The 15206-nt window shown below is 39.3% G+C and overlaps 1 protein-coding gene across 2 annotated transcripts in view; it reads right to left on the bottom strand.

Moving 5' to 3' along the window:
* The window catches only part of EML5 (EMAP like 5), a gene marked incomplete at both ends in the record, with an annotated part of 107835 nt that overhangs the window by 88931 nt on the left and 3698 nt on the right, over positions 1-15206 (bottom strand). For both annotated transcript variants that reach the window (XM_081111714.1, XM_081111713.1), the window contains 3 exons: positions 1438-1506; positions 3997-4095; positions 14108-14267. In XM_081111714.1, coding sequence (XP_080967840.1) covers positions 1438-1506; positions 3997-4095; positions 14108-14267 — 328 coding nt within the window. The remainder of the gene's footprint in view (positions 1-1437; positions 1507-3996; positions 4096-14107; positions 14268-15206) is intronic.

The raw sequence follows: 15206 nt of genomic DNA, 5'->3' as shown, positions 1-15206 counted from the left end.
CTGTACTGGCCAGTGTAGTTCTAGAGCATCTTTGGGATTTAGTTTCCTCATATGTATTGTCTGCAGAGAGCTACCATGTTATTCACTGCCTCTACCAAATGTAAGGAAATACAGTAAAAAAAAATATATATATATAGTTTGTTTAGTTTAATTGAGAAGATAAGATTTTTTTAATCTGAAAATGAAAAATTCAGCTTTATAGTTATAACAACAGTAAGGTCTCTATTTATTAATTTGCCAACAATTTATTGACTTAATATATATCAAGTACTGTGTCAAACTTATGTTCATAGAAGATGAACAAGACAAAACTTCTACCTTCATAGCGCTTATACTATATACTTTAAACCTAGCACAGAGCCTACTCATTATCAAATCAGGACCCAGATTTGCAGCAGCAGCCAAAAATGCTCTGGAGAAAATGTGGATGTAAGTGAGAGTATCAGAAGAATGTCCGCACAAAACCCTACTTACTAAGAGTTAGTTAACTGTTACATCAGATATCGGGAGAAAAGCAAATATTTCCAATTTGCATTACGGATTTAAAAGTAATTATCAACCTAAGAGTGAATACCACTGACTATATGGGCTTCAAATTCTGAACTATAATTATGAGACAAAACTCAAAGCTTCCATATGCAAAGTAAACAGTGACTATCAAAGGCTGAAATCAAATAAGAGAACTTATAGAGAAGAAAAGGTAACCCTGTCAGAAAGCTGACCAGGTGCCAGGCACTCCGACATATATACTGTCTTACTGAATCACCACCTCTCTGAGGGTGGAACAGCAGCCCGTTTTAAGATGTGAAAAAAAGCTCAGAGATTAATGACTCATCCCAGGTCAACAGTTAGTAGGTGGCAAAGCCAATTCTACCCCTGATGCTTCTGCCACAGTGTTTTATCTTTGTGAATGAAAACTCAGTTTACTTGGTTTTCTATTCTCACATTTTACTTTCTAAGTGAAACATGCAGCAGCAAAATAACAGTGCAAAACCTTATTTCATTAGACTCTAAATTCCTTTATGGGAAGTGTTCTATTAATTCTCTGTTTATATCTATGTCCCTCTCATAGGTTCCTCACACAGTAACTACATAATATTTGTTAGACTGAACATTAAGATATTAAAAATGTTGACATTTAAAAATAAGTACTGTCAGAATCCTAAAACTATCCTAAATTGTAAATAGTGTGATATGTACTCAGCGGCAGAGAGGAAGTTAACATCCTATGTAATAAAAGGGTAATATGCAAATCGACTGAACAGCGGAACACCCATGGCCTCTCACCCCGGCCGCCCCCAACCCCAGGGGACCCCCCGCCCCAGCCAGCACACCCCCAATGGGCCCCCATTGGGGAGGGCTGGCTGGACCCCACCAGTGCACAAATTTATGCACCAGGCCTCTAGTGACTCTTATACAACAAGAACCTTCTAGTACCTTGATATGTTTTACACCACAGCTGACAAGTTTATTTGGTTGGTACAAATCCCAAGAAATATCAAATATCTGTAAACAAATCAGATTTATGGTTAAAATACTTAATTTCAGAATCATTTAACAATGCTGTCCAAAAGACCAAATAACCCCCAAACTCTACCTATCATAAAGTCATGTTCCTCAATAATAATAAAAATCTTATGAGAAATAAAGTAAATACATAAATGATAAGGAACAAAAGCTGTATCTTGCCCAGCCAACATGGCTCAGTAGTTGAGCATCAACCTATGAACCAGGAGATCACAGTTTGATTCCTGGTCAGGGCACATGACTGGGTTGTGGGCTCAATCCCCAGTGTGGGGCATGCAGGAGGCAGCTGATCAATGATTTTTCTCTCGTTGATGTTTCTATCTCTCTCTTTCTCTCCCTTCCTCTCTGAAATCAATCAAAATGTTGTTGTTTTTTTTTAAAAAAAGATGAGCTGTTCTTTATTTAAAAAAAAACAAAACTATTTCTTAGTTTCTATGAACTTATGAAACAACTACATGAACTTATGAAGCAAGTAGTAGAATGGCAATTAACAACTCTATTTTTAATTCTTTTTTTAAAATATAGGCCCATAGCCCTAACCGGTTTGGCTCAGTGGGTAGAGTGTTGGCCTGCGGACTGAAAGGTTCCAGGTTTGATTCCGGTCAAGGGCATGTACCTTGGTTGTGGGCACATCCCCAGTAGGAGGTGTGCAGGAGGCAGCTGATCGATGTTTCTCTCTCTTCGATGTTTCTAACTCTCTCTCCCTCTCCCTTCCTCTCTGTAAAAAATTAATAAAATATATTTTAAAAAAATATAGGCCCATAAATAACAAGAATGGTTCAATACAACTAGGGCATAGGCATTTCTACAAAAGAAAAATCTGAATGGAACACACACTTAACACATACAGCCAGAAAGCTTTCTATCATGCAGAACTACTTTCATAAAGAATCCAAATATTTATTTCATAGTGCAAATTCTATTTTTATTTTTATTGTTTATAAGTCAAACAAAATTAACTTATGCACTTAAATTTTGGAGATCCCCAGGCTCTGTTCCTTTCTAAGATTCCATAAATTCTAAATACACACAAACCATTTTTATTACAAAAACAAGAAAAAACCCCAGATGAAATCAAACATGCATTAGAAACATGTACTTTAATAATAAATATAAGAAAAACTAATATTTGAAAAATAATTTCATAGCAGAAAATAATTCTGCTATCTGGTAGTCTTCATCATATTTCTTTGACACCTGCCAGCACAATGATGTAAAATGCTCAGTACCTCTAAAAATACACTAAGTGATAGCCTTCAGTGATAATGAAGAAAGAATACATCTTATAAGTTAATGGTTAGCAACTCACCAAAAAAACAGATTAAGTGAAAAACATACTGATGAAACTTTAAAATACTAACCACAAAATAGTTTTAAAAGTTCCAATGACAGTATCATTTTTTCATAATAATCAATCTATTTACTAAATCCAAAGTACTAATGTGTGAAATGCTTTGTTCTAAGTCAGAATACAAAATTGTTTAATAAGCTATACTTAACATTTTAATAATCTAAATTGTGTTTTTTTGTGTGTAACAGGACTCTCTGAGAATCTGCTAAAAACCAAAGGTTTTTTTTCCAAAACGCAAATCACACAAATGTTTCTATACACTTTTACAGATTCATAGATTCCCCCGAAATAGAATCAATGACTATCCCTCCTGTGCTGGTTCAGCTAAACATTTTATTACACACAAAGAACTCAGACATTTTAAAGAGTTTATGATAAAATTCTGATGTATGTTTATATAAAAGTAGTATAATATTTAATTCAAAAGCTGACATCATATTCTTTATGTTAATTTTAAACATCTTAGAATAATATATTTTTAACAAGTTTCATAAATAAAAAAGGTTAGGTCTCTAAAAACCCTCATTCTAATACATAATTTTATATATATATATATTTTTTATTGATTTTTTACAGAGAGAAAGGGAGAGAGTTAGAAACATCGATGAGAGAGAAACATCGATCAGCTGCCTCCTGCACACTCCCCACTGGGGATGTGCCCGCAAGCCAGGTACATGCCCCTGACCGGAATCGAACCTGGGACCTTTCAGTCCGCAGGCCAACGTTCTATCCACTGAGCCAAACCGGTCTCGGCCTAATACATAATTTTAAATTCACACACGAAATATCGTTTTCATCTTAACTATGAAATATATGTAACAAATCAGTGGTTAACCAAACTAAACCGACCATAGGCCTTTACCATTCAATTTTTAAATTGAGGTTTTAGTGTCACAAAATTCATCATTTTTGCTGAAGCAACTAGGTTAAAAGTTTTGTGCTAACACTACACCTATTGAGTCTACAATACATATGCATTCTAATTACAACTGTACTTTAAATTTTTAATTAGATATGAACTATTGGTCAATAACAAAAGACAGAAACATAAAATCCCCTGACACCCTCTGGCCGTTTCCCATGCAGTACCCATTAGAAACCAGAAAGGCAATACTTACTCTATCCGTGTGACCAGGAGCCATAGATAACATTTTTCCCCTTTTCCAATCCCAAACACAAACTGCATTTTTTGAATCGAGTCCAACTGAAACCAAGCGCTGAAATATTTCCAAGAAGTCCCGAAGGGCAGGCAAACAGATAAAAAAGGAACCAAATTATAAATTGCAAATTCTACTCGTATTATAAACATCAAAATAGTTATATTTTATAGACTTTATTGAGAAAGGCTGGATATATTTCATCTTGTTAATATCTGCACATATATGTGATTCTTCACATTAAGAAACAGAAGGATGACTTCCATGTCTAACAGTAGGATTGACAAAATACCCTAAACATCTCTCCTGTCAAAAACTAAAAATGTTAGATAAAATGTAAAAACATCTTTTAAATGTACTACTGAGCTGTCAAAAATTAAGAAATCTGAGAACAAAAACAAAGTTGTTTCATATGGGAATCTGGAATAGTAAGAGCTCCTACGTCCATCCACTTTACTCTAAAGGTGTCAGCTAAGTCCTGGTAAGCCTGATTTTGTTCTGTAGGCTGAACAGGAATAGGAAATAAAGTTTAAGACACGCCTAAGGTAGGGATTTGATATGCAAACCTCTAACTAAAGCATCTAACTCCTCAGAGTAAGGGAAAACAAGAAACTATCCTATTTTAAGGAGGGGTGGCAATGCATGAAGGGAGAAACACTACCCTGAAAATCTGTAGCCACAAGCAGCCTTCCTGTGGCTGTAAGGCCTAAATCCACATTAATCATAAATCCGAAATTTTCATTTAGAGTGGTCCTAAGGATTGCAGAATCTTCAAGCATTTTTCAACAATGTTACATAGGCAGATATAAATACTATGTGGAGGACTAAAACACCCATCCCTCAAAGTATTTGTAAAGATAGCAATCAATAAAAATAAAATAAAAAATAAACAACCTGTTCCCTATAATCACATAGAGACATGAGTGAGAATCAGAAAGTCACGACAAACAGCAAAATCAGTCCTGCAAAACATCAGACATTGGATTTATCAGATTATATAAAATAAGACTTAAAAATAGCCCGAGCTGGTTTGGCTCAGTGGATAGAACGTCAGGCTGCAGACTAAAGGGTCCTGGGTTCGATTCCAGTCAAGGGCACATGCCTGGGTTGTGTGCTTGATCCCCTGTAGGGGTGCATGCAGGAGACAGCCGATCCATGATTCTCTCTCATCATGGATGTTTCTCTCTCCCTTCCTCTCTGAAACCAATAAAAACATATTTTTTTTAAAAAAGACTTAAAAATATCTTCATATGAGCAAAGAATAGGAGGCTATAAAAGTATCCAGGCAGATTTGAAAAAGCAAAGAGAATTTCTAGATATGAAAAAATAAATGAAATTAAAAACTCATTGGAAGAGTTAAATAGGCGATTAGAGGGGAGTAAAGAGAGACTTGAAAAGAGGAGACAGTGAGATGGAAAGTAGGAGAGGGGTTAAGAAACATGAAAGATGAACTTCTGGCCATGAATGAGTATTAGGGTCTGAACCTGATCCTCGGCTATAAACAATCCAAAAACTGTATAAAGTACATGAAACAAAATGTTTTCAGACATTCATAATAGGAAGTGAAGAACTGTGAATCCTGAAAGGGGGGGAAACAAACAAGGTGAGTCGTGAAATTGCCCCAGCCTTTATCTAGAAGGCAATTTCCAGACTACAGCCCAGGAGGGTGGAATCCAAACAGAGGCCAGCAGACTTGCTGATTTGAGAAGACAGCCTAGAGTTCAGAGAAGCCAAGATGGCTAGTAATTTGCAGAACAGAGAAAAAGCTCCATAAAGTCAGTTTATAAGACCCCTTGAGAACACCAATATTTCATGCACAGGGTAAAATCCTGAGGCCAAGCAAAGAACAAATTCTGAGGGGAAAAAACAATTACGAAGAAGCTAGGCCAAAAAACTCCCAAAGATCACAAAGCGTCAGTCACTCAAGACTTAATTTACACATATGAATGAAGGGCACCCAAATAGTAAATGCATAAATATGATTTTTCTTATTTTTAATTTGCCTTTAAAACTAACTATTCTAGGCAAAAATAACAAGTTATTATGGGGTTTACAAAACATGTAGAAATAAAATGAATGAGAACAACAGTACAATAAATAGAAGGAAAGGAAACAGAAGACATATTTTTCCCTACCATTTCCAAATGTACATGATGCTTCATTAAGATCACAAAATTTTGAATCACAAAATAAGCCTAAACGAATTTTTTTAAATGAAAATACAGAGTACGTTTTCTGTATTTTCAAAAACAGAAATCAGAATAGCATGAAGTTATTATCCTATGAGGTACTTTTATTATCTCCACTTAATAGGTAAGAAAAATAAGGTACTGGTTTCTGACAAAAACAGAAATCAGAATAGTATGAAGTTTATACAGAAAATCCTTCAAATATTTGTAAATTAACAAGACATACTTCTTAGTAAATGAAGGGTTAAAGAAGAAATCACAAGGACCAACCCACAACACAGACTTTGAAAAGCGCTGATTTAGAAGCAGGGGTTGCAAACGACAATTCTCAGGCCAAACTCTACCTGCATCCCGATTTTTGTAAATAAAGTTGGAACACAGCCACACACACTCTTTTACAAGCTGTCTATGATGCTTTCACACTACAGTGCAGAGCTGAGTCGTTGTCACTGAGACCACAGAGTCCACAAAGCTTTAAACTATTTATTATTTGACTTGTTATAGAAAGTTTACCAATCTCTGGTTTAGAGCATAGATTCTGGTAGCTGACTGCCTAGATTTGAACACCGCCCCATCTCTCACTAACTGGATGACTTTGGACAGTTCTTAAGCCTCTCTGTATTTTAGTTTCCTTACCTATTAAGAGGGGATAATAAAAGTACCTCATAGGGTCAATATGACAATTAACATATATACACACAGGGTGGGACAGAAGTAAGTTTACAGTTGTAAGTATGTGAAACACAGTTTATTCTTGTATTGTTATTTATTATTGTACTAGAGGCCCGGTGCACAAAAATTTGTGCACTCGGGGGGGAATGGGGGGGTCCCTCAGCCCGGCCTGTGCCCTCTCGCAGTCTGGGACCTCTCGGGAGATAACGACCTGCTGGCTTAGGCCTGCTCCCGTGTGGCAGAGGGCAGGCCCAATCCCTAGGTGCAGCCCCTGGTCGGGCTCAGAGCAGGGCCAATTGGGGAGTTGGGGCGCCACCCCCTGTCATGCACAGAGCAGGGCGGATTGGGAGGTTGCGATGCCACCCTCAGTCACGCTCAGGGTAGGGCCAATTGGGGGGTTGGGGCACCGCCCCCTGTCACACTCAAGGCAGGGTCGATGGGGAGGTTGCGGCGCCACCCCTGTCACGCAGAGAGCAGGGCCCATCAGGGGGGTTGGGGCTCCGTACCCTGTCACGCACAGAGCAGGGTCAATCAAGGGGTTGGGGAGCTCCCCCATCATGCACAGAGCAGGGCCGATCAGGGGGTTGAGGAGCTCCCTCCTGTCACTCACAGAGTAGGGCCGATAGGGGAGTTGGGGCACCGCCCCCTGTCACACTCAGGGCAGGGTGGATCAGGGGGTTGGGGCACCGCCCTCTATCACCCACAGAGCAGGGCCAATCAGGGGTTTGGGGCGCCGCCACTGACACACTCAGGGCAGGGCCGATGGGGAGGTTATGGCCCTACCCCGTCACACACAGAGCAGGGCCCGTGGGGTGGGGGGGTTGGGGCGGGGCACCCTGTCACACACAGAGCCGCAGGGTGATCAGGGGGTTGGGGAGCTCCCCCCTATCAGGCACAAAGCAGGGCCGATCAGGGGGTTGGGGTGCCTTCCCCTGTTATGAACAGAGCATGGCCGATAGGGAGCGTGTGGCCCCGCCCCCTGTCACACACAGAGCCGCAGGGTGATCAGGGGGTTTGGGCGCTGCCCCCTGTCACGCTGATCCCGGTGCCGGGAGGCCTCTCAGCTCCGCTGATCCCGGTGCTGGGAGGCATATTACCCTTTTACTATATAGAATAGAGGCCTGGTGCATGGGTGGGGGCCAGCTGGTTTGCCCTGAAGGGTGTCCTGGATCAGGGTGGGGGTCCCCACTGGGGTGCCTGGCCAGCCTGGATGAGGGGATGATGACTGTTTGCAGCTGGTCACATTCCCTTCAGGGTAGGGGTCCCCACTGGGGTGCCTGGACAGTCTGGGTGAGGGGCTGAGGGCTGTTTTCAGGCTGGGACTGAAGCTCCCAACTGCTCCTTTTTTTCTTTTTATTCTGGGCCAGCTTTAGCTCTGAGGCTTGGCTCCAGCTCTGAGGCCTCAGCTGCTGAAAACAGGTATCTGGTTTGTTTCAGTTCTATAATCGAAACTCTGTATCTCTGTATCTACTGAGATCCCAGCTCTCTGAAAGCTGGTTTCTGGGGTTTTGTTTAGCTTCTGTATTTGTTACAATGTTTTTTAAACTGCAAGCTCAGAGGTCGGCAATGCAGGCAGGGAACGTTGCAGTCCTCCGTCACTGAAGCAAGCAAGCCTCATGTTCAGTTTAAGCTGCCTGGCTGCCGGCCGCCATCTTGGCTGGCAGTTAATTTGCATATCACTCTGATTAGCCAATGGGAAGGGTAGCAGTCGTACGCCAATTACCATGTTGTTTCTCTTTTATTAGATAGGATTATTTTCCATATGAACAACTGTAAACCTACTTTTGCCCCACCCTGTATATAAACGAGTTAGAAGAGTGTCTGGAATATAGTTAATGTTATATAAGTGTTTGCTATCATCATCATCAGTTTACCATAATTATAATTAGCTTTAAGAACCTATTTTCTCTTCTTGTCCAAATGAGAAATGTCATCTAGTACCCTGTTAGAAACCGTTTCTGCAAAGTACAGTTGCTATTTAAACCCCAAATGTGTAGAATGAATGGTTCACATGAAAAGAGAAAGAATAGTCCTGGTTGGCTGATGTTGTTCAGTGGATAGAGCATCAGCCCTTGCACCAAAGGGTTGCAGGTTCAATCCCCGGCCCTGGTTGGGGCACATTTAGGAGGCAACCAATCGATGTGTCTCTCTCACATTGATCTGTTTCTCTCTTCCCCTCCCCCCTTCTACTCTGTCTATATCAATGACAAAAAAAATATACTCAGGTGAATCTTTAATATTTGAGAACAAGAAGGTTTCAACAAACACCTAGCTAAAACAAAGATATTCACCTCTTGCTACAGCAAACTGTGTAGAAATTAAAGTGTCACAAGACAACGATAAAGTGAGTAACAGAGGGGCTCTGTCCTTTCTACCATTGCCTCTTCTCTCTGGCTCAACTCCTCATACACACAAAGCAAGTCACAACTGGCTAAAAGCTTTAAAACTCCATGGAAGTTTTTAGTAAAAAGTTCTGGCATACTAAATACTCAAATAAGAAAAATATTCCAATAGCCACAGCTAGACGCATCCCATGTGTTCCTGCAATTGTGAAATACTTTCAAATAATGGACAATTAAACTTAAAAGACCTTAGTGGGGGGATCTTTGTGATCTCAGGGTCCAATATATAAGATCTAACGCAGTGGTTCTCAACCTTCCTAATGCCGCGACCCTTTAATACAGTTCCTCATGTTGTGGTGACCTCCAACCATAAAATTATTTTCGTTGCTACTTCATAACGGTAATTTTGTTACTGTTATGACTCATAATGTAAATATCTGATATGCAGAATGTATTTTCATTGTTACAAATTGAACATAATTAAAGCATAGTGATTAATCACAAAAACAATATGTAATTATATATGTGTTTTCCGATGGTCTTAGGCGACCCCTGTGAAAGGGTTGTTCGACACCCAAAGGGGTCGTGACCCACAGGTTGAGAACTGCTGATCTAACTGTTACAACGTTACAAAGTAAAAATCACTCATTTTGAAAAAGACACAGGACTTCATGAAGTAAATATCGGTCAAATCATACAGAAAGCCATTAAATTAGATGTTAGGATCTGGAAGAGCAATACAAGAAAAATTTTTTAAAATGCAATAGGCACTTGAGGTATGTTTAGATTATCAGGAGGTTATTTGAAGGCCCTTGAAAAACAAAACAAAACAAAACAGTGAAATCCCCTAATATTTTTGTAAAAATGACCCTCGTTATAATTACGTGCCAAAAGTCAATGGTAAGCCAAAGCATTTCATTTTGTACCAGCATATAGTTGACAAATTAGGTTAAAAACGTTAATTCTTTATTCTTGGTTCATTCTACAAATTAGCAAAGTTGTAACTATAACAGATTTTATGGAATATGAGAAATGTGCTTTTATTATTTTAAATTATGGTTATATTTTCAAGATAAAGTACTAAATTTCCCTTCCTCTTATTCCTCCTCCATTTACTATAAAATTTTAGCCCTTGTTTGATGTGGCTTTATATAATTAGCCTTTTTAGGCCCTAATTATTCTACATAAGGGAGACTTCCAGCGTTAGCATAGATACTCAATCCATTCAGAAGAACCTCTCTAGGAAAAGAACATCCAGCATTGCTACCAACAGGAAAAAACTAATTCACTGGATAAATCTTAATTGGTCATTTATAGTTTCAGTTATAGTAGAACATGGAAAATTTATACAGCATTTCCTAGTTGGTATCTCATAAATAGTTTATATATATATAAGAGTGGAGAGATATGTACTAAAATATATTTTTTAACTAAAGCATTTTCTCATTAATATAATTTCAGATATTTTCTTCTTAATCTTTAACTGGAAGCAGTTCCTTACAAGCTTTAACTGTACTTAAGATGGATAAATTCCTTTTGAAATATAAATAAGCACCTTCTAAGTTCATTTTTGGGAGGCAGTTGAGGATTGCGGTTAAAAACATGAGATTTGGGCCGAGACCGGTTTGGCTCAGTGGATAGAGCGTCGGCCTGCGGACTGAGGGGTCCCGGGTTCAATTCCGGTCAAGGGCATGTACCTGGGTTGCGGGCATATCCCCAGTGGGGGATGTGCAGGAGGCAGCTGGTCGATGTTTCTAACTCTCTATCTCTCTCCCTTCCTCTCTGTAAAAAATCAATAAAATATATTTAAAAAAAAACACAAAAAAACAAACAAACATGAGATTTGGAGTGTGTGTGACCTGGGTTCCACCTCTGGTTCCATTTACTAGCTGTGTAACCTGGGGCAAGTTATTTAACCTCTCTAAGTCTCAGTTTCTTTATCTGTAAAATCCTATCTAATAAAAGACAAAAAGGGTAATTGACTGTACCTTCGCTATGCCTCCCAATGGCTAATCAGGGCGATATGCAAATTAACTGCCAACCAAGATGGTGGCGGGCAGCCACATAGCTGAAGCGAGCAAGAGGCTTGCTTGCTCCAGTGATGGAGGAAGCCAAGGTTCCCCGCCTGCTGCGGCCCACCTCTGAGCTCTGAAAGCAACAAAGTTTCAATTATAGAAGCTAAACAAACCCCAGATACCTGCTTTCAGCCAGCGGTGGCCTCAGAGTTGGAGCGAGCAGGACGGCAACAAAGTTTCAATTATAGAAGGTAAATAGATCCCAGAATAAAAAGAAAAAAAGGAGAGGCTGGGAGCATCAGTCGCCGGCCAGCCTGAAAACGGCACTCAGCACCTCACCCAGACTGACCAGGCACCCCAGTGGTGACCCCCACCCTAAAGGGGGTGTGGCCAGCCTGAAAACAGCGATCAGCCCCTCATCCAGGCTGGCCAGGCACCCCAGTGGGGACCCTCACCCTGAAGGGGGTGTGACCAGCTGCAAACAGCCATCATCCCCTCACCCAGGCTGGCCAGGCACCCCAGCGGGACCCCCACCCTGATCCAGGACACCCTTCAGGGCAAACCAGCCGGCTTCCACCCGTGCGCCAGGCCTCTATCCTATATAGTAAACGGGTAATATGCAAACTGACCTAACAGCAGAAAGACTGGGAATGACTGGTCACTATGACACACACTGACCACCAGGGGGCAGACACACAATGCAGGAGCTGCCCCTCTGGTGGTCAGTGCGCTCCCACATGGGCGAGCTCTGCTCAGCCACAAGCCAGGCTGATGGTTGCCAGTACAGCAGTGGTGGTGGGAGCCTCTCCTGCCTCCTCAGCAGCGCTAAGGATGTCTGACTGCAGCTTAGGTCTGCTCCCCTCCAGCAAGTGGACATCCCCCGAGGCCTGCCGGGCTGCCAGAGCGATGTCTGATTGCCAGCTTAGGCCCAATGCCCCAGGGAGCAGGCCTAAGCCAGCCGGTGGTCATCCCTCGAGGGGTCCCAGACTGTGAGAGGGCACAGGCCGGGCCGAGGGACCCCTACCCCCGAGTGCACAAATTTTTGTGCACCAGGCCTCTAGTAGAGATAATAACGGTCTCTATTTCATAGGGTTGTGAGGATTAAATGAAATGATGTAGACAATGCCTTATACTTAGTATGTGCTCAATAACTTTTAGCTCTCATGTTTTTTTATAAGCTTAAATTTTAAGTAACACATTCTCATGAATATCTGTGGTAATAAAATACTTGTGCCCAAGACTTTTAACTTGTTTAAAATAAGTGAAATTAAAGGTTCCAACTAAGAAAATAGGTGGGCATAACTTCTCCTTACACATATAAGAGAAATTCCTCAGCAATGTAATATATTACATTTAGAAAAGGCAATTTTAAAATTAAGAAGAAAACATCTACATTTAAAACATACAGACACATAGTTAAAACATCTTGGATTTCATAACACCTTTAGTAAATGATATTTAAAAACAACTTTATAGGTTTATTTCATAAAATCTCATCTCCTGTAAAATAGGTAAAGAGTATAATTCTCTTCCTTTTAAAAAAATAAAATAAAATTCTGATATGAGGACATTAAGGGACTTGAAAAAATAATAAAAATGGCACACAAATTAAGGTTCTGTAATTGACGATCACTGCTATACTGTGATATTAAACCTAGAAGCACACTTTTCCCCAAATGAGAGGTTCCAGTTAAGTCTTTATAGATCTCTTACCAGACTCTTATCAGAAAGTCATATGTATCTATGCTACTCAAAGAAGCTATTCCTCAGAGTTATAAATAAAACATCTACTGGATATCATTTTCAAGGGAAGAGATCACAATGTAATTGGTTCCTGTTAAATCTAGACCTATGAAATTAATTTTATGAATTGAAAAGCAGCTAAAAAATTTTTCTAAAGGTTAAAATAATTTTTAAACTCTAATTTTATTTTATTTTTTTTTCAAATATATTTTATTGATTTTTTACAGAGAGGAAGGGAGAGAGATAGAGAGTTAGAAACATCGATGAGAGAGAAACATCGATCAGCCGCCTCCTGCACATCTCCCACTGGGGATGTGCTCGCAACCCAGGCACATGCCCTTGACCGGAATCGAACCTGGGACCCCTCAGTCTGCAGGCCGACGCCCCATCCACTGAGCCAAACCGGTTTCGGCTAAACTCTAATTTTAACATAAAACTTTTAAAGACTATAAAAGTTTTGCACACCTACAAAAGCCAACTTTTTATCACTTCTTAAATATGTTTTAGGTATAATAAGTTCCATGAAAACACCACCAAAAAGCTGTTGACTTGTTTAATTTTTTAAAAAGTCATTGTCTAGAAGTAAATAATAATTTGGGAACTGATTAGTAAAGTAAGTGAAATTATAATTATATCCTTTGTTTTTAACTTTGATTTTTGTCTAAAAACAGTTCATATAGGAACTGCCTTGTTATTTTCAATAAAAAAATGTAATTTTAATAGAAAACCTTAAAATAACTAAAAATTAAAATGTATACAACTCTACTTAAACTTAATTTTCCTAAGATGTCTTCCATTTGTCTTATCAATATACACAACCTGGAAAAGAATTGTGTGTAAAATTTTCTAGAGCAACCAGATAATATTCCACTGCATCAGGGTCTCTTTAGCTTTCATGATAGTAATTAATTCAATTGAAAAGTTCTTGAGAAAATTAAAAAACCTCATTGTTCTCATATACACCAACCACTCATCCCACCTACCCTCCTCCACCCTTGAACAAATACTTGTCATCATTGCTTTCTGATTTAATATTCATAGATTTATAATAATTTCTTATAGTACACATTCTTAACACACAATTACAAAAAAAGAAAAAATTATCACATACCTGGCCATCTAAGTCGAATGCTAAGCAAGCTATACCATGTGTATGAACATCCTTCAGAACCGATATGGTCTGTACCGTGTATGAATCCCAAACACAGATATAAGGCTCTTTCCCAACTTGTCCGGTTGCTACTAATACTCGTTCAGGATGCAATGCAAGGCTGCAAAACAAACAAGCAGAAGACTTAAAATTGGTTACAGAGATTTCAAAATATTTGGTATCTATAACATATACCAATGTGAAAATTAGACTTTACTTATCCATTTAAAATAATCTGGATTTAAAATAAATAACCTCTATAAAAATTCAGGCTAAGAGTTACTACTTCAATAGTACATGTGATAAAGTTAGTGACAGACCTCCTAATCCCTGTAATATGATACAGTGTGTGTAAACTTCTCCAAAAACAGGATGTTCACAAGGATCAACTGAACCACAGCAACAAATCAGTAGCAACCCTACCACATTCCACTCTCTCAGTTGGTATGCATCTGTTTTTAAGCCCTCTTTCCCATTTTACTCCTTTATTGGATAAAGTTAGATCATATCTTTAGTGTCCAAAAATAGTATTAGTAGAACTCCTACAATAACATTACTATTAAAGTACAAATCACATTTTACGAAACAAAACGTCACCCATAATTCCTATAAAATAATCTATGAATCTTTAAATACAAGACAAAGACCTAACCGTTGGTAATGATTTATATACATCAGCAGAAGACAGGGAATGAATATAAATTTCTCCTTGATAAACTTTTCTATACGTAGATTTAGATGATGAGATTCACCTTTGGGAGGAAAACAAATGGCATCAGGGTGGAGGATGTAACGAAAGAGGGAAAAGTTAGGAGGGTATTAAAACAGAATCAACTGATTGAATATAGGAAGAAAGGGAAAGGAAACGGTCTATGATGACTCTAGGGCAGCGGTTCTCAACGTGTGGGTCGAGACCCCTTTGGCGGTCGAACGACCCTTTCACAGGGGTCGCCTAAGACCATCCTGCATATCAGATATTTACATTACAATTCATAACAGTAGCAAAATTACAGTTATGAAGTAGCAACGAAAATAATTTTATGGTTGGGTCACAACATGA

The sequence above is a fragment of the Myotis nattereri genome (assembly GCF_964212035.1).
Source record: "Myotis nattereri genome assembly, chromosome: 1".
Taxonomy (NCBI): domain Eukaryota; kingdom Metazoa; phylum Chordata; class Mammalia; order Chiroptera; family Vespertilionidae; genus Myotis; species Myotis nattereri.
The sequence above is the reverse complement of the archived record's forward strand: the minus strand, read 5'-3'. Positions and strand labels throughout refer to the sequence as shown.